The sequence below is a fragment of the Somniosus microcephalus genome, chromosome 16 (genome assembly GCF_052327205.1).
Source record: "Somniosus microcephalus isolate GS21.2 chromosome 16, FLI_Smic_1.0, whole genome shotgun sequence".
Lineage (NCBI taxonomy): Eukaryota > Metazoa > Chordata > Chondrichthyes > Squaliformes > Somniosidae > Somniosus > Somniosus microcephalus.
Window position 1 is genome coordinate 45,933,834 of NC_141002.1, and position 18,774 is coordinate 45,952,607.

Below are 18,774 nucleotides of genomic sequence, written 5' to 3' on the forward strand. Positions count from 1 at the left end.
GAGGCCAGCCAGGAGTGCATTGGAATAGTCAAGTCTAGAGGTAACAAAGGCATGGATGAGGGTTTCAGCAGATGAGCTGAGGCAGGGGCTAAGTTAGGCGATGTTCCGAAGGTGGAAATTGGCGGTCTTAGTAATGGAGCGGATATATGACATCAAGGTTGCGAATAGTCTGGTTCAGCCTCAGACAGTTGCCAGAGAGATGGAGTCGGTGGCTAGGGAATGGAGTTTGTGGTGGGGACCGAAGACAATGGTTTTGGTTCTGCTCATCCAGTACTGGATGTCTGACACTTTAGAGACAGTAGAGGGGTCTAGAGAGGTGATGGTGAGGTAGAGCTGGGTGTCATCAGCGTACATGTGGAAACTGACGCTGTGTTTTCAGATGATGTTGCCGAGGGGCAGCATGTAGATGAGAAATGGGGGCCAAGGATAGATCTTTGGGGAACACCAGAGGTAACAGTGCGGGAGCGGAAAGAGAAGCCATTGCAGGTGATTCTCTGGCTATGATTAGATAGGCAAGACTAGAATCAGGCGAGTGCAGTCCCACCCAGCTGGACGATGGTGGAGAGGCGTTGGAGGAGGATGGAGTTGTCAACCGCGTCAAAGGCTACAGACAGGTCTAAAAGGACGAGGAGGGGTAGTTTACCTTTGTCACAGTCACATAGGATGTAATTTGCGACTTTGATAAGAGTGGTTACTGTGGCAGGGGCAGAAACCTGATTGGAGGGATTAAAATATGGAGTTCCAGGAAAGATGGGCACAGATTTGGGAGGCGACAACACATTCAAGGACTTGAGAGGAAAGGGAGGTTGGAGATGGGGGCGGTAATTTGCAAAGACGGAGGGGTCAAGGGTCATTTTTTTGAAGAGAGGGGTGATGACAGTAGATTTGAAGGAGAGGGAGACAGTACCCGAGGAGAGAACACCAATAACAAAATCAGCTAAAATGGGAGCCGGGAAGGGAAGTTGGGTGGTCAGCAGTTTAGTGGGAATAGGGTCGAGGGAGCAGGAAGTAGGTCTCATGGAAAAGAGGAGCTCGGATAGGGCATGAGGGGAGATCAGAGAGAAACTGGAGAAAAATGTGAGTTTAGGGCTAGGGTAGAGGAGAACCTGAGAAGAAGTTTGACATGGTGAGCTCAGGGAAGGGAGGGAAGTGGCAGAGGCAGCTGATCGGATGGTCTCAATCTTAGTGACAAAGGAGTCCAAGAGCTCCTCACACTTCTTGTTGGAGGTGAAGGTGGATACAGGGGAGAGGGGTTTAAGACGACGGTTTGTAGTAGAGAAAAGAAGCCAGGCATTATCTTTGCATTCCAGAATGATCCTGGAACAGTGAGCAGTTTTGGTAGATGAGAGCAAGGGATGGAATTAGTGGGAAGGGTATGTAGTTTGTGGCAGGGACTGAAGGAGGTGGCTTCAGCCTTCCAAATGTTTAGCTGGAGGCAGAGGCAGTGGAGGGTTTGAAAGAAGTAGAAGTAGTTGTTGTTAGCATAAATTTAGGCTTGTGTGGAGCATGAGCACCAGCATAGACCAATTGGGCCGAATGGCTCGTTTCTGTGTTGTAAATTTGATGTAGTACATGTGGAAGCTGACCCAATGTTGGCAGATGATGTCGCCAAGGGGCAGCATGTGCTAAGAATGAGAAGGGGACTCAGGATGGATCCTTGGTATAAGTGTGGGAGCAGGAAATTAAGCCACTGCTGAGGTGCTGTGCCTATGACTGGATAGGTAAGAGTGGTACCAAGCAAGGGCAGTCCCACCTCTCTGAACAACTGAAGAGAGGCATTGGAGGAGAACGATGTGGTTGGCTGTGTAAAAAGCTCCGGCGAGATCAAGGAAGGGCGAGTATGCAAGCTTCTTAAACTGCTGTGGCATTTACATCACGTGTTATATAGAAGTTCATGAGCTCGACACTTATGGTTGGGGTGTGTTAAAGGTTGGGCTCTCAGTGTTGACATCTGAGCACAGCCAGCATTCTTCATCCTACTAGGGATCAGGGAAGATTAACGGTTTTGTCCTGGTGTCAGAAGTAGGATAGGTTATCATTTGTTAAGCAGCATTTGGTTGATTTTAGCTGTCCAAGTTAGCCTTAAGTTTAACTATGCACATTGTGACTCCTGCTTTACCAGACCAGTTAGATATTTTGCCAAGTATGTTGCATGGCACACAACTTACTGGACTGACGTTTCTGTAGCTTACTGAATGAACTGTTTTTGTTTTACTCAAAACTGCTCAGCATCCCACTGAAACATCTTAAAATAAAAAGGGGTTAAGACTGCAACCTGAATAAACCAGGCTGAGGACACATCTCCTTTACATCCATCCATTGCAAGTAGTTCAAGCATTTGCTTCCCTCTTTTACTTGGATCTTAATTAGTAGTCATCACACTCACCTTGTTATATTCATGTTCAGCTTTGAACAACATCTGCACAATATCCACAGCTTTGTTGTCACCAGAGTTTGGTGATCCAACTCCTTGTTGGGCCTTCAACTGCTCTAGCTGAGTTAAACTGAGGTTAAGAATAAAAAGGAAACATAAAACTTGAAATAAATTTTAACACAACAGTGTACAATGTCTATTTTCACAAATTGGCATTACATTCTTCTTAGATATGAAATCTGATCAAGGTTACATGCTGAGACAATCAGGAAAGATTTTAATTTGTTCTCAGAATGTGGGCAAGACTGTATCTGAAAGCAAGATAGCTGATTTCAAGGAATATGCCATTTTAAACTAGCTTCTCAGAAGTGCATAACAGTAGTGTGTATTAATTGAACTATAGATTTTCTTTTTCTCCTTTAACAGAAGTCATCTCCACTCAGTTCTTGGTCCAGACAGTCAATGGCAAATTGCATACAGGCCACACCCCATGTGCTGCATATCCAAGCTCCCTATCTCTTTCTATGGGAGGAACCTATCCATTTATTGGAGCTTATTGGAGCTAATTTTACTTTTTATGAAAGGTTACTGCCTCAAATGAGCAAATATTTAAAAAGGAACAATAATCTATTAGAAACGTGACTTCCAGGTTATTTTTTGAAAATGGAAGAATGCATTTTATCTTTAACATTATTTTTAAATCAGTAAACTTTATTCCTTTTGAAACCTAAAATACTTAGAAGTGTGCAATAAAATGTTCTTGATAATTTAATTTTTTTTTAAAAACATTCTTACCCCATCCCTTCCTAGTCTCCACACACCATTTTTACTACGGACAAGTATTGCTCCATCTAGGCGAGAGCAGTCTGGAGTGGCATTCCCTCTGTTCTTGTGGGAAAATGCTCATTACATCTCCACGAAAGGTTATTTTCAAGCATGAACTGACCATGTGTGGGAAATTACAGGCACAAATATAGAAAATACGAATCCATGAAACAGCATGTTGGCAGACAACGCACCTTCCTTAGTTAGCGATACCAGGTAGTAGGGAAGATGCTAGAATCTATTATTAGGGACTTTGATTGGCCAGAGTCAACATGGATTTAAGAAAGGGAAATCATTTGACAAATCAATCAGTTCGTTTTTTTTTGAGGTTGTAACTAGTAGGGTGGATAAGGGGGAATCAGTGGATGCAGTGTATTTGGATTTTCAAAAAGCATTCGATGAAGTGCCCCACAAGAGGTTATTACATAAAATTAGCACTCATGGGATTTGGCATAATACATCAGCATGGATTGAGGATTGGTTAATGGACACAAAACAGAGAGTAGGAATAAACGGGTCATTTTCAGGTTAGCAGGCTGTAACTAGTGGGGTATCACAAGGATCAGTGCTTGGGGCTCAGCTATTTACAATCTATATCAATGACTTAGATGAGGGGACCAAGTGTAATGTATCCAGGTTTGCTGACGATACAAAGTTAGGTGGGAAAGTAAGCTGTGTGGTGGACGCAAGGAGGCTGCAAAATGATTTAGACAGGTTAAGTGATTGGGCAAGAACGTGGCAGATGGAATATAATGTGGAGAAGTGTGAAGTTATCCACTTTGGTAGGAAAAATAGAAAAGCAGAATATTTTTGAAATGGCGAGAGCCTGGGAAACGTTGGTATTCAGAGAGACCTCGGTGTCCTTATACACAAATCACAAAGTTAACATACAAGTAACATGCAACAAACAATTAGGAAAGCAAATGGTACGTTAGCCTTTATTACAAAGGGATTAGAGTATAAAAGAGTAAAGGAGTTTTGCTGCAATTATATAGGGCAATGGTGAGACATCATCTGAAATACTGTGTACAGTTTTGGTCTCCTTACCCGTGGAAGGATATACTTGACTTAGCAGGAGTGCAACATAGGTTTACTAGACTGATTCTTGGGATGAGGGGATTGTCGTATGAAGAGAAATTGAGGAGACTAGGCCTATATTCTCTAGAGTTTAAAAGAATGAGGTGTGATCACATTCAAACATATAAAATTCTTAAGGGACTTGACAGGGTAGATGCTGGGAAGATGATTCCCCTGGCTGGGGAGTCTAGAACTAGGGGTCACAATCTCAGAATAAGGGTTCAGCCATTTAGGCCAGAGATAAGGAGAAATTTGTGCACACAAAGGGTTGTGAATCTTTGGAATTCTCTACCCCAGAGTGCTGTGGCTGCTTAGTCGTTCAGTATATTCAAGGCAGAGAACGATAGATTTTTGGATACTAGGGGAATCAAGGGATATGGGGACAGTGCGGGAAGGTGGAGTTGAGATAGCAGATCGGCCATGATCTTCTAAAAGGTGGAGCAGGCTCAAAGGGCCGTAGGGCCTGCTCCTATTTCTTATGTTACCATTAACATTTTTTTTTCTTTTTATTAAATACAGATACACCTGTACCAGTGAAGAAGTCTTGAACTCCAGTCAACCCACATTCACATACCGGCTTAATTGAAAGGGTGAGTTAATCAGCCTTAGGCAGAAACTCTGAGGAGCTAGGGCGGAGGGGAGTGGAGAAGGCAGGAACAGAAGAACAAGTAAATCTGATCCACTTCGCTACAGTCTGGCGGTGAAAACAAGACAGACATCTTTGTGGATGCAGTTGATGCCAATCAACTGACACATTTCCTCCTTCCTAAATAAGAAGGATGACATAATTTAGGGGAAGAAGATAGTCCGGAAAAAAAAGGCAATGCAAAAAAAAAAAAAACCAGAAACCAGTTAAATCAATGAACCAAAATACTTGAGTGTCACTAATTCAAACCCTAAAAGATCATGAGCAGCTGGTCATAAATTCAATGGCTAACCAAATGATAAATCTTAAAACTTTACAGCTCAGAATTAGGCCATTCAGCCCCTTGCAAGGATGCTGGCTTTCAAATTGACACCAACGAAAATTCATTCCCCAGCCCCCATAAGAACAGGAGTACGGCATCTCACTTTAAAAGGGGTTGCATAAATCCCATCTGGTTTTAGGTCAGAAGTAAATCACATTCTTACATTTTACTTTCACTGTCTGCACTTTAAACAAGGCCACTAGAAATGGATCTTAAATAAATGTACTGTACTTGCTTATTTTTGTGAATCTTCATTTGACGTTATGCTCACACTTAATCATCCTTCTCACATCCCACTTCCCCCTCATCCCACAATCTCTTCTAATTTACAAGCTGCACATGGGGTAAGCATGCACCTATTGCTTTCCACCCCACCCCACCCCCTCTCCTCACCACAACCCTACCCTTGTGCTTATCTCCTTTCAGACACCCAAGAACTCCAACCTGGGCAGGCAGAGGTGGAAGAGGAAGACAACACTGATGAAGAAGAAACACTGTCACTCACACTTGCAGCCACCAGCTCAGATACTGGCAATGCTTGCACTTTAGACGGTAGCATAGAGGCGGGATCTGTACATGGCGAGTCACCAGGGCAGGGGGAAAGGGGAGTGCAGGTGCCAGCTCCCAAGAGGGTGAAGTCACACACAAGTTCTGCTGCACAGGACCTCGATGGGGCGGCCTACAGAACAAGGCTGATGGCTATGCACAATTAAAGGCTATGCACAATTAAATGCTTGGTGCATTGGCAGGCCTGCCAGAAAGCCTGAATGCAATGTCAAGGAGCATGGAGGAGTACAGCACCAACCTTGCACAGGGCTTTGCGCAGAGCTTGGGAGCCCATCCTTTCCAGCGTGGAAGTGGTGAGCAGATACATTAGCGCACATGTGGACCCAACCATGATGCAACGTTTGATTACCGATGTCTCAGCTTCCACTGCAGCACAAGCAGAAGCCACCAAACATCGGAGTGCTGCAGTGGAAGCTCAGACTGAAGTCACGCAAGCTCAGCTTGTTGTCACACAAGCACAGACTGCTGCCATCATGGCTGCAGTTACCAGTGCTGAAAGGGGCTTGCAGGCAATGTTCCCTTTAAGCTGCGCAGTGATCTGCGTAGCCGGCTCATCGGTGTTCCAAGGACAAAAACCATGCATGCGTGGAGATTTGAAGGGCTGCGTATCCCAAACAAATTAGCAGGAATATTGTTTGCAGGGTGTCACAGCAGTCTAGCAATCACTCCTCCAACAGATTATTAGGATTGCCGAGGCACCACCCCGGGGGAGTGGCAGTGGCTCTGGGAGCACTAACCTGCTGTTCTCTCTCAGGATGACAGCATTGGCCCTTCCACCACTGCCACTCTGCAAATGCCCTTGCTGTTGCCAGCCAGCCAGCCCAGATGGCTGCTGCCCATGTAATGCAGTCTAAAGTCAGGCCTTCTAGGTCCAGAGCTGCTCGAGGTCATCCTGCAAGGCCATCTGCAGTCTCCTCCACTGAAAGTCAGCAGCCTTCCACCAGCTATGCTGCAATGCCGCAGCCAATGGGGTAGCATCGCGTAGGAGCACTAAGACAGGCAACTAAGGGAATGCACAAGGGTGATGAGTTGACTTTGTTATGTAATATTGGATGGATTGATGTATAAATTTCGTTTGGAATGTTTGTTTTGTGATGGTTTTTATTGTAGCATTGTGGCCAAGAAGACGCTGTGATGGTCTGTAACAGAGGGAAGGTAAGATGTGGGAATGTGGAATTGGGGTACCACAGTCGGATCAGTTGATCACAGGCAGCCCAGCCAGAAAGGGACTATCTTGGTCGCCTCCTCCGCTCTTCACTGTATACCTGGTGGCAAGTGCTGTGCCCTCATGATGGCGAGGTTGTGCAGCATGCAACAGACCATGACGAATCTTGAGATGTGCTCTGGCAAGTACTGCAGAGCTCCTCCAGAGCGGTCCAGGCAGCGGAAGCATTGTTTAAGGACCCCAATGGTCTGCTCAATCACATTCCTTGTGGTAGCATGGCTTTTGTAATATGCATGCTGCCCACATATAGTTGGGTTGCGCACTGGAGTCTTGAGCCAGGTGATCATCGGATAACTCTCGTCACCCAGTAGCCACCCTCTGGTTTGACATGGTGGATCAAATGGAGATGGTACAGTGGACTACGGCAGAATAAAGGAATCATGACTGCTGCCAGGATACCGGGCACTGACTTGCATGATGCGCGAGTATGATCGCACACCAGTTGGACATTGAGGGAGCGGAATCCCTTCTGGTTGCGGTACATCTCCGAATTCACATGCAGCGCCCGCAAAGCCACGTGTGTGCAGGGCACCCTGCACCATGGGGAAGCCTGCTGTACTGGTAAAGCCACCTGCCTGCTTTTCTCTGGCAAGAGAAAATGAAATGAAATGTATTCACCTCTCTTTGCATACAGTGCTTCTGGTACCTTCCTTATGCAACGGTGAACTATGAGATGTTGCAAATGTCACCTGCTCCAGCCTGGAAGGAGCGCAATGTATAAAAATTTATGAAAACGCTCACCCCGACAGCTGCTGGCAATGCCGTCCTCGCCCTGCTCTGAGGCTGCAGGTCTGCCTGCAACAGGTGGCAGATTTCAGTGAGTACCTCCTTAGTGAAGTGGAGATGCGCATCCACTGTTACTCACTGAGGTTGAGGTAGGAGAATTGCTCCCTGAAGACCCTGGGTGGATATGGCCTCCTGCTGAGAGCCCATTTCCCCCTCCATCTCCTCCCTCTTTGAGCAGCTTGTCCTCCTCTGTGTCGCGTCTGCTCATTCGCTCTATCATGCTGCAGGCCAAGGGGGATACAAACTACGGCACCCATGTCTGGGAACAACTGGTCTGAGCAGAAGCCTTGAAGCAGCCGGTCATACCACTCCCTTGAGACTACAGCAACTTAAAATAAGACACCAAAGCAAGCAACACCTCTACAAACTCACCAAGAGCCAGTAGAAATCAATCAGCAACTAACCTGAAAGCAGGTGATGATCCCTTTAAATCGCGCTTTTGGGGCATCCTTCCTGCTGCTGAACGCATGTTCAGCTGTGGGAGGTTAAGAAAGGGCGTCAGCTTTAGCATCGAGGTCAAAAATGGCAGCACTGGTGTCAATTCAGCGTTGCATGCTGATTGACATCATAATCTGCGTACTCTGCATACCTCCGGTACACGCTCTCTGCACCGCTGCAAACAACCTCACCAAAATGGCGTCCGGAGCGGCCCGCACCAGAAGTTTGTACGCACAGCGCGGACACCATTTGACACAAAATGGCACCCATAGTGCCGAAAAATCAGGTGCTATGAAGCCAAATTCCTAGGCCAGAATCTCCACAATACACATGTAAAAATAAGTTTAAAAAAAACTGCGAATGCTGGAAATCGGAGACAAAACAGAAAATGCTGGAAGTAAATAGATCAGCCATCACCTTTAAAAGAGGAAAGATAAATTAACATTCGCATGTAACCCTTCATTAGAATGTTCTTGTCCAAAACTTTATTGCACATATCCTGTTCTGTTTGCCCGCTATCCATCTATGCTAACCTACATTGGTTTCCCATTCCCCAACATACCGACCTAAAAATTCAGCGTGCCCATTTTTGGATGCGTGGCTGGCGCAGGGGTCAATCCTGAATGGTGAAGCCCAAGGCACCCCTAATGATAGGCCTCGGGCCCCATTTCCATTGAGCCAGCAAGCTAGAGTGTAGCAGGAAGCTCGCTGGTGTAGTGTGATTGAAGATCGGGCCGCTGCTGGCGTCGCAGTCAACTGCAGTTAAGCCAGGAGGGAGCTTTAGCCAGGGGCGAAGAGGGGGGGGGGGCAAAAATGACTGGCAATAGCTTATGTTCTTTTAATTTTCAGGTATGAATTTGTTAAAATAACTTGCATTTATATAGCGTCTTTCACAACAACAGGGCATCCTAAAGTGCTTTACAACCAATTAAATATTATTGAAGTGTGCTCACTGTTATAATGTAGGAAACGCAGCATTCAATTTGCGCACAAGCTCCCACAAACAGCAATGCGATAATGACCAGATTATCTGTTTGTGTTGTTGATTGAGGGATAATGTTGTCCAGTACACATAGGAGAACTGCCCTGCTCTTCTTCAAAATAATGCCATAGAATCTTTTATCTCATCCAAAAGACGGCACATCTGACAGTGCAGCACTCCCTCAGTACTTCAGGTTTAGTATATTTTAAAATATTATTTTGTTGGTTGCAGCCTTACAGACAGCCCCTTTAGGATCGCCAGTTTGGAAAACCAGGCCTACATGCAGCCTGAGTGCAGCTGGTGCTGTTGCCAGCTGCCTCAGGGCAAACCAATCTTGCAGTGGGGGCCTCAAACAGGCATTAGACCCCTTATTTGTGTATGCAAGGAACCCAACGCCCGTTTCCAGCAGTCCTATACGCCCCTCCCCACCCCCACCCCACCACAAACACTTTGTTCCCCTAACTCTGGACTTCGGTGCATCCATCCCCTCCCTTCACCCACCATTGGTGGCAGAGCCTTCAATTGCTTGGGTGCTGCTTTCTGGAATTCTTTTTCTAAACCTCTCTATCTCTGCATTCCTTCTCTTCCTTTGAATGTTTGGTGGAAGAGATTGGTTTTTAGTCATATAGAAAGAAAGATATTTATATAGCACCTTTCACGACCACTGGCCATTCCAAAGCACTTCACAGCCAATGAAGTAATTTTGAAATGTAGTCACTGTTGTAATGTAGGAAACGTGGCAGTCAATTTGCACTCAGCAAGCTCCCACAAAAAGCAATGTAATAATGACCAGATAATCTGTTTTGTTATGTTGATTGAGGGATAAATATTGGCAAAGACACCGGGGATAACTCCCCTGCTCGTCTTCAAAATAGTGCCAGTTTTATGTCCAGCTGAGAGAGCAGATGGGGCCTCGGTTTAACGTCTCATCCGAAAAATGGCACCTCCAACAGTGCAGCGTTCCCTCAGTACTGCACTGGAGTGTCAGCTCAGATTTTTCTCTGAGTGGGACTTGAACCCACAATCTCCTGATTCAGGGGCAAGAGTGCCACCAACTGAGCCACTGGCTGACCATATATAGTATTGATGATAAACATAGAAATGGAGAACAATAGCAAACCAGCAGTCACTGGAATCTGTTAAGTACAGTGCAGCTATAAAAATGATAGGCTGAAGCAAAGGAGACACAAAAACTAGAAACTAAAACTACTCACCACTGAAGTTGTTGGCAAAATCCTTCAAAAACCTATGGCAACAGTACAGAAGGTCATGCATCTAGCAAAGTGAAATGCAAGTTTCAAAAGGGTAATGCAAAGAGTTTTTTTTTACTTTATTCTCGCACTAAATGCATCACTGCCTCGCTGTAAAATAGTATCTCTATATTTTGTAGGATCTGATGACAAGACACTCAAGCATTTTGGTCAGGATCCAGAAAAGCATTCTTTAAGTCAAAGATGACATCACTTCTAATGATCAAAATCCATAAAGTGTGAGGGAGTTTATGTCTACTGGCCACGTTTGCTCTGCTCAGTTCTTGAATTGACTGGACAAGACACTCTGTGGAGACCCCATTGGAAAGGGGTGAAATCAGCAGAAAGCCTAAAACTGAATGGCATCGCCTGGTCCTACCAATGAAGGAGTGGCACAGGGCTTTGGCTATGAAGTTTTCATTCTAGAACATCTTGGTCACCTGACTTGCAGTGGTTGTCTAGTAAAGGGTGGTAACTGGAGAGAAATCCAGTAGCAAAAATAAAAACATACTAAAATAAACAACTGTGGTTAAGTTTAAAAAGGTTTTCTGACACTTACTTCTTCATAAGCTCTGCAATCCTCTGGCATTCCGCCTTATCATAGAACCAGATCCCATAGATAGACACTGAAAATTAAAAATATAAAGCATGCATTGGACAATGTGCAAGATCAAGTTTACTCTTCAATTTTTTTTCCACCTAATTCACTGCCAATGTTCACATTAAAATGTTTGCCATTGTGTAGACCACAAAACACTTGGGTGATACGTTTTTATACATAGGCTCCGATAGGTTACATTCCACGAGCAAGAAAATAACAACTTGCCATGGAGCGAAGGCACTCTATCTACAGTCAGGAAAAAGCTAGACATAGCACAATCTCTCCTGAAAAGAGCAACTCCTGGCTTATGAGAAATAGTAAACAACCTATGGAGAATGAATAATATCATGCATCTAGCTAGAAAACTATTTTAGCTGAAAGTACAGGGCTCCAAATTGAGGCACAATTAACTAGCTTGCAGTTAAAAAGAAATCATTCCTCCACCAGTAACAGTACTTACTGAACCTTTATAGGTACACAGGGATTTGCTGGAGTAGTTTATCAAAAAGCCTACACGTGCTTCAGCCTCTCTAGTTTGTTACTAAATTTGCTTGACAAAGACCAGCACACTATCATTAATTTCAAGCAGCAGAAATGTTTTGAAGCACTAAAGGCACACAGGAAAGTAGGAGAGGGCCCTCTGGTTATGCTCCAAGTTCTTCAATCTCTAGTGGGATAGTTTACTCCACAACTTAACAAAAATGTATATAACACACGAGCGAAAACGGCAACAGGCTTACTTCGAAGTGGAATAAACTAACTAATCTATACCATATCTAATAATCTAGGCACTAAGGATTTATACATCAGTATGTTAGATTTAGCTGTGTAGAGACAGCCACTGAAATCACATTTGGACTATTTCCCAATTACTGCAGGAATGTAAAAACAGACATGCTTGATAGAAATTATGAATAATCAGATTGGTTAGATAGCATATGCTCCAACAAGAAACCAGTCTTCAGGAATATCAATATGCCACGGACCCAATTTTTTAGAGAATTAATTTTATTTTTAAACAGCTGCCGGTATCTATCTGTTTTCACAGCTTCACTTTAGGCTGGATTCCTAACTTGCCTAAGCACCATTAATACAATGAAAAATCTGCACCAACAGCAGATTTTCTGTCTAAACATTTTCATTTCAAAATGGTTTATATGAACAGGATTATAAACAGCATAATTGTTGGGAATTATTGTGCAGAAGTGCAAGTCACAGCTGATCCATCCCAATTTTGGTTTGATATCTGTAGAACTCCTTTTGAACTGTGCTGAATACTCTTAAGATGCTGCATACTTACCCCAAAAAGCACCAAAATAATAATTTTGGAAGTGCTAAAACTACTTTTAATAGGTCCCAGCAACAGCCAGAAATATGGCTTCTGTGACTGCACAGGGGCCTCAAGGTCAGGTGTCACGGCCTGATCATGCCCAAGGTAGGGAAGTGAGTGTATTTCTTAAAATGATTTCCCAACCTTGATCTGAAAAATTGTATGATTCAAAATTGAAACTTGAGTACTGTTTTATTCATGTAAGATAGAACATATTAAAGATCCACTGATTTACAGTGATTGAATAAGTTAAGTAGGGTTTGTAGGGGTTCGCAAAAAAACCCTCAGTCCCCGAAGATCGGGAAATATTAATCTACATCGTGGAAATAGCCTCTGGGTTGGACAATGTTTTAAACATACCCAGAACCGCAAAAGGCTGCGTTGAGTTGGGCAGCACGTGGACACCGGAATCGAGGAACTTCGGGGAAAAATTCGCACACTTTAAGACAGCACATTTTTTTTTTTTAAATGTACTCGAGTTTTGAACTGTGTAAAGTGCAAAGGGACAAAAAATGGCCGTCAGAAAAGCATGGCCAAGGATAAAGAGGCTTAGAAGCAGCTCGTGGAGGTCTGTGAAAAGTGAGAGGATCAAGCAGTGGCAGTCAGATTCTGTCAATCAAAAAAAGGGAGTTTCCCTTCCCTTCAGAGGCAACGTTTGTTTACAGAAACTGCTGCAGGATGTTGACATAAGGGATTATCCACTTGAGACTGCAGTTTCGGTGACCGCAGGACAAAGGGCTTCTGTTTACATAGTAATCCAACTCCATTCAAAGCCCAGCACACAATTGAGACACACCTAAACTACGGAAGAGACTTTTTTTTTGACTAAGAAAATGAATGAATGGGTTTGAATCACCCATTACTCAGACAATAGGGCAGTTGGGTCCCTTTTGTTTTAGCCAGATGAACTCCGGGTGTGGGCGGGAACATTTCGGCCCCAGAATGAAGACACATTCAAACCACCCGAAGCTTTATTCGAAACCCATTCCAGACAATGGGAGCAGTTTGGCCACTGGGAAATAGCCCGTTTGAATCAGCCAATCATGGCCTTTCTCTTGTGTATTCGAACTGTTCGGCGCGAATTTGCACACAGACCTTTTCAGCGCCAAAACAGCAGGAGCTCACAGGATATAAAGATAGCTTCTCAGAAGCATCTCTCTCTCTTATGTTCCTTGGACTGCAGGTGAGCTCTTCTCTCTCTTTGGACCATAGGTGAGCAGGTTTCTGACTCCTCAGCAAGGCAATCTAGTAAGGAGTTAGAGGGGTGGTAATTTAAGGGAAATTGCTAAGATTGTAAGACTTACATTGCAGCCATTTATCCCTCATTTTTGCCATCTGCCTTCCCGTTAAGCAATTTTACATTGATCGTGTGGTGTAGTTTCTTTATTACTTTGATCGTGTGGTGTCGTTTTCTTTAGTTAATAAAGTTTGATTTTCTCGCATCCAGACCATTTTGTCCGTTTTAATATATCATTAATGTGGTAAACCACTGTAGTTCACTGTGTTCACTGTTGTTGTTGTTGTCGTTCACTCTTGTTTCACTGTTGTGCCTGACTATGCCTCAGCTGACTCCGCCCCTGGGCTACCGAGTATAAGAGCGGCCGCATGGCAGCTCCTGGCATTCGGTCGTCCACTAGAGGCATAGTCCTGATCTGTCTGAAGTGCAATTCAGTAGTTAATAAAAGCCTGTCGTTCTGAACTCTGCCCAGCCTTTTATTAGAATTGATAGCGCATCAATTTTATTAACTACTGAAAAAAAAAAAAAAAACGATGCTGCAGATTCTTAAGATCAAGTGCCTGGAACTCGACCCGCAAGAACCGGACTCGACTGCTAAGTTCTCGCACTGGCTGCACTGTTTTGAGTCCTTTCTGACTGCATCCGGCGAGACCGTCGCCGCCGATGCCGACAAGCTCAGGGTGCTGAACTCTAAAGTAAACCACCGAGCTTTTGCCCTTATCCGGGACGCTACGAGCTACCAGGAGGCTATCGACATCTTGAAGGAGCAATACGCACGCCCGGTCAACTATGTTTACGCAAGACATCTCCTGGGGTCTCGCAAACAACAGCCCGGGGAACCCACAGAAGCATACATACAGGCGCTGAAGGAACTCGGCCGAGCCTGCGAATGCAAGCAAGTAACAGCCATGGAACATACGGAGGAGCTCATCCGGGACGCCCTCGTGGCGGGCCTCGGGTCCACTCACACACGGCAGCGACTGCTGGAAAGTAGCGAGCTCGACCTGAAGGCGGCGATTTCACTCACCCTCTCGTTGGACGTAGCCCACCGGAACATGGAGGCCTACTCCCCGGACCGCGCCGCCGCCTCAAGGATGCCGCAGCCGCCGCCACCTTGGGACGCGGCGCCGCCACGGGCCCTGGCCTCAACTGCTGCAACGATGTCCCGCCCGAGCCAGAAATGTTATTTCTGTGGCCAAACCAAACACCCCAGGGCGCGCTGCCCGGCGAAAAACGCGGTCTGCTCTGCCTGCGGTAAGAAGGGACACTACGCTGGCGTCTGCAGAAGTCAGAAGACCCCTACCTCCAGCAGCGCCGCGTGCGATTCGTGGGAGCGGCCATCTTGCCTCCCTCCAGCCTCGTGGGGATCGGGATCGTCATGGGCGCCGCCATTTTGTCCTTCCTCTCCGACGCCGCCATCTTGTCCGCCATTCTGCCAACGGGCCCCCGACTCACCCACCGCCGCCTCACCGGGGTTCTACAGCGACGCTACCGACTCCACAGCGGCCTCCATCACGCTGGATCAATCCAGACCCCACCAGCTAGCCAGGTCCACGATGGACATCCAGGTAAATGGCTGCGCCACAACTTGCCTTTTTGATACCGGGAGCACGGAGAGCTTCATACACCCTGATACAGTACGGCGCTATTCCCTCTCGGTCCGGCCAACGCGCCATCGGATCTCCATGGCCTCGAAATCCCACTCAGCAGACGTCGGCGGCTACTGCGTAGTGACCCTCTCGGTGAAGGGCTCCGTATATAAAAGTGTAAAGCTATTCGTCCTGCCACATCTCTGCGCTGCCATTCTACTGGGGTTGGACTTTCATTGTCACTTTAAGAGTGTCACCTTGACATACGGTGGACCTCTTCCCCCGCTCACTGTCTGCAACCAGCAGTTTTTAAACTGCCCGCCGCGCCCCACCTGTAGTCTCTCCACCCTCAAAATCACACCCCCCCCCCCCCGTTCGCCAACCTCACCCGCGACTGCAAGCCTATCGCCACAAAGAGCAGGCGATACAGCACCGGGGACAGATCCTTCATAAGATCTGAGGTGACGCGGCTCCTGAAAGAGGGGATTATTGAGGATAGTACCAGCCCCTGGCGAGCCCAGGTGGTAGTCGTTAAGACTGGCAACAAGCAGCGCCTAGTCATCGACTACAGCCAGACTATCAACAAGTACACCCAGTTGGACGCATACCCCCTCCCCCGCATAGCCGACATGGTTAATAAGATAGCGCAATACCGCGTTTTCTCGACCATTGACCTCAAGGCAGCATACCACCAAATCCCTATCCGCCCTGAGGACCGCCAGTACACAGCTTTCGAGGCAAACGGCCGCCTTTTTCACTTCCTCAGGGTTCCTTTTGGCGTCACCAACGGTGTCTCCGTCTTCCAGAGGGAGATGGACCGGATGGTCGACGAGAATGCGTTACAGGCCACGTTTCCCTACCTGGACGTCGTGACCATCTGCGGCCATGACCTGCAGGACCATGACGCCAATCTTGATAAGTTCCTCCGCACGGCCCAACTCCTAAACCTCACGTACAACAAGGAAAAGTGCATATTCCGCACAGCCCGCCTCGCTATCCTTGGTTGCGTGGTGAAACACGGAGTCATCAGTCCTGACCCTGACCGGATGCGCCCGTTGATGGAACTTCCCCTGCCCCACTGTCTCAAGGCCCTCAAAAGGTGCCTGGGCTTCTTTTCCTATTACGCCCAGTGGGTCCCTCATTATGCGGACAAAGCCCGTCCACTTATCAAGTCCACTTCCTTCCCCCTGACGGCGGAGGCCCGCTTAGCCTTTCACCGTATAAAAGATGACATTGCCAAGGCCACCATGCACTCGGTAGACGAGTCCATCCCCTTCCAGGTGGAGAGCGATGCATCCGACTTTGCCCTGGCCGCTACCCTTAACCAGGCGGGAAGACCCGTGGCCTTCTTTTCACGAACCCTCCAGGGCTCCGAACTCAGACACTCCTCTGTGGAAAAAGAGGCCCAGGCCATTGTGGAGGCGGTGCGCCACTGGCAGCACTACCTGGCTGGAAAACGATTTACCCTGCTTACTGACCAGCGTTCAGTTGCTTTCATGTTCAACAACAAGCAGAGGGGTAAAATCAAAAATGACAAGATTTTGAGGTGGAGAATCGAACTTTCCACCTACAATTACGACATCTTGTACCGGCCAGGGAAACTCAACGAACCCTCAGACGCTCTATCGCGAGGCACATGCGCCACCGCGCAGATCGATAGACTACGGGGCCTCCACAACGACCTCTGCCACCCGGGGGTCACCAGGTTCTTCCATTTCATTAAGGGCCGCAACCTGCCTTACTCCATCGAGGAGGTCAGGACCATGACCAGGAGCTGCCCAGTCTGTGCAGAGTGCAGAGGCCTGACAGAGCAAACCTGATCAAGGCCACCCGCCCTTTTGAGCGCCTGAGTATCGACTTTAAAGGGCCCCTCCCCTCCTCTGACCGCAATGTGTACTTCCTCAACATAGTTGATGAGTACTCCAGTTTCCCTTTTGCCATCCCCTGCCCGGACATGACCACCGCTACGGTCATTAAATGCCTGCACAACCTCTTTGCTCTGTTCGGTTTTCCCAGCTATATTCATAGCGACCGGGGCTCGTCCTTCATGAGCGACGAACTCCGTCAGTACCTGCTCATGAGAGGTATTGCCTCAAGCCGGACCACCAGCTACAACCCCCGGGGGAACGGACAGGTTGAAAGAGAGAACGCGACGGTCTGGAAGGCGGCCCTCCTAGCCTTAAAATCTAGGGGCCTTCCGACCTCCCGTTGGCAGGATGTCCTACCCGATGCGCTCCACTCCATCCGGTCACTGCTGTGTACAGCCACCAACGCAACCCCCCATGAGCGAATGTTTGTTTTTCCCCGGAGGTCCACATCCGGTAACTCACTACCACACTGGCTGACGTCCCCAGGGCCCGTCCTGCTGAGGAAGCATGCAAGGTCCCACAAAACGGCTCCCCTGGTAGAGAAGGTTCACCTCCTCCATGCCAACCCCCAGTACGCCTACGTGGCATACCCGGACGGGCGGGAGGATACAGTCTCCATTAGAGATCTGGCACCCTCGGGGTCCACTGACCCGCCACCATTGCCCCCCACCACGACCCCCTCCGACACGGCCCAAAATTCAGTAGACCCAATTCTCACCCCTGTCCATTCCACCCCAGTAGACGGCATGCCGCGCCCCCAGGACCAGCCGGAGTCCACTCGCCCACCCAACACCAAAGGGGACGATACGCCGGTGCTGAACCCCGCTCAAGACGCGTCGTGGGAAGCTGTACCATCGCAACCGTCGCCACGAAGATCTCGACGGCAAACGAGGCCGCCCGACAGACTCGCCTACTCGAACTTTTGATACACTTCACCCCGCCGGACTTAATTTTAAACGAGGGGTGAATGTGGTAAACCACTGTAGTTCACTGTGTTCACTGTTGTTGTTGTTGTTGTTGTCGTTCACTCTTGTTTCACTGTTGTGCCTGACTATGCCTCAGCTGACTCCGCCCCTGGGCTACCGAGTATAAGAGCGGCCGCATGGCAGCTCCTGGCATTCGGTCGTCCACTAGAGGCATAGTCCTGATCTGTCTAAAGTGCAATTCAGTAGTTAATAAAAGCCTGTCGTTCTGAACTCTGCCCAGCCTTTTATTAGAATTGATAGCGCATCAATTAATTATAAGTTCCTCCAGTCAGAACTGGAAGGGTGGGTTTAGCGATTCAAAACCGGTTTGGTATTGGTCTCAGTGCAGTGGAAAAAAGGGCTGCTTGACCAGGTAAATTACTGTAAACCAGGTAAAGGAAGGTAAATTACCGTAAACCAGGTAAAAGATACCCCCCTGCAGGTTTTTTTTTTTTTTAAAAAGTGTTTTCTTTCCAGACATGAATCCTTTGGTGTTGTGCATAACTGATGTAACATTGTTTGATAACCAAAAGATCTTAATGCAGTCACACTTTTTTGGGCATTGTTAGGAATAAAAACAATATTTGGGTAAGAGATGAAAGCAAAATAAATACTAAAGAAATGATATAGAAATTTAAATTTTAAAAAGCTGAAAAATATGAAAATGTAGATTTTAAGATTTTTTTATATAA

At 46.9% G+C, this 18,774-nt stretch overlaps 1 protein-coding gene across 8 annotated transcripts in view; it reads right to left on the reverse strand.

Annotated features, from left to right (window-relative positions):
* The window catches only part of dcp1b (decapping mRNA 1B), a 144,209-nt gene that overhangs the window by 27,843 nt on the left and 97,592 nt on the right, over positions 1 to 18,774 (reverse strand). For 6 of the 8 annotated variants that reach the window (XR_015081366.1, XM_086008914.1, XM_086008912.1 and 3 more), the window contains 2 exons: positions 11,052 to 11,118; positions 2,387 to 2,504 (listed from right to left, as the gene is read on the reverse strand). Coding sequence is in view for 7 of the 8 variants with exons in the window: in XM_086008914.1 (XP_085865040.1) it covers positions 2,387 to 2,504; positions 11,052 to 11,118 (185 nt within the window). In the remaining variant the exon portion in view is untranslated. Of the gene's footprint in view, positions 1 to 2,386; positions 2,505 to 8,226; positions 8,392 to 10,456; positions 10,489 to 11,051; positions 11,119 to 18,774 lie in introns of those variants that run through there. The other 2 variants (XM_086008918.1, XM_086008916.1) reach the window with 2 other exon arrangements.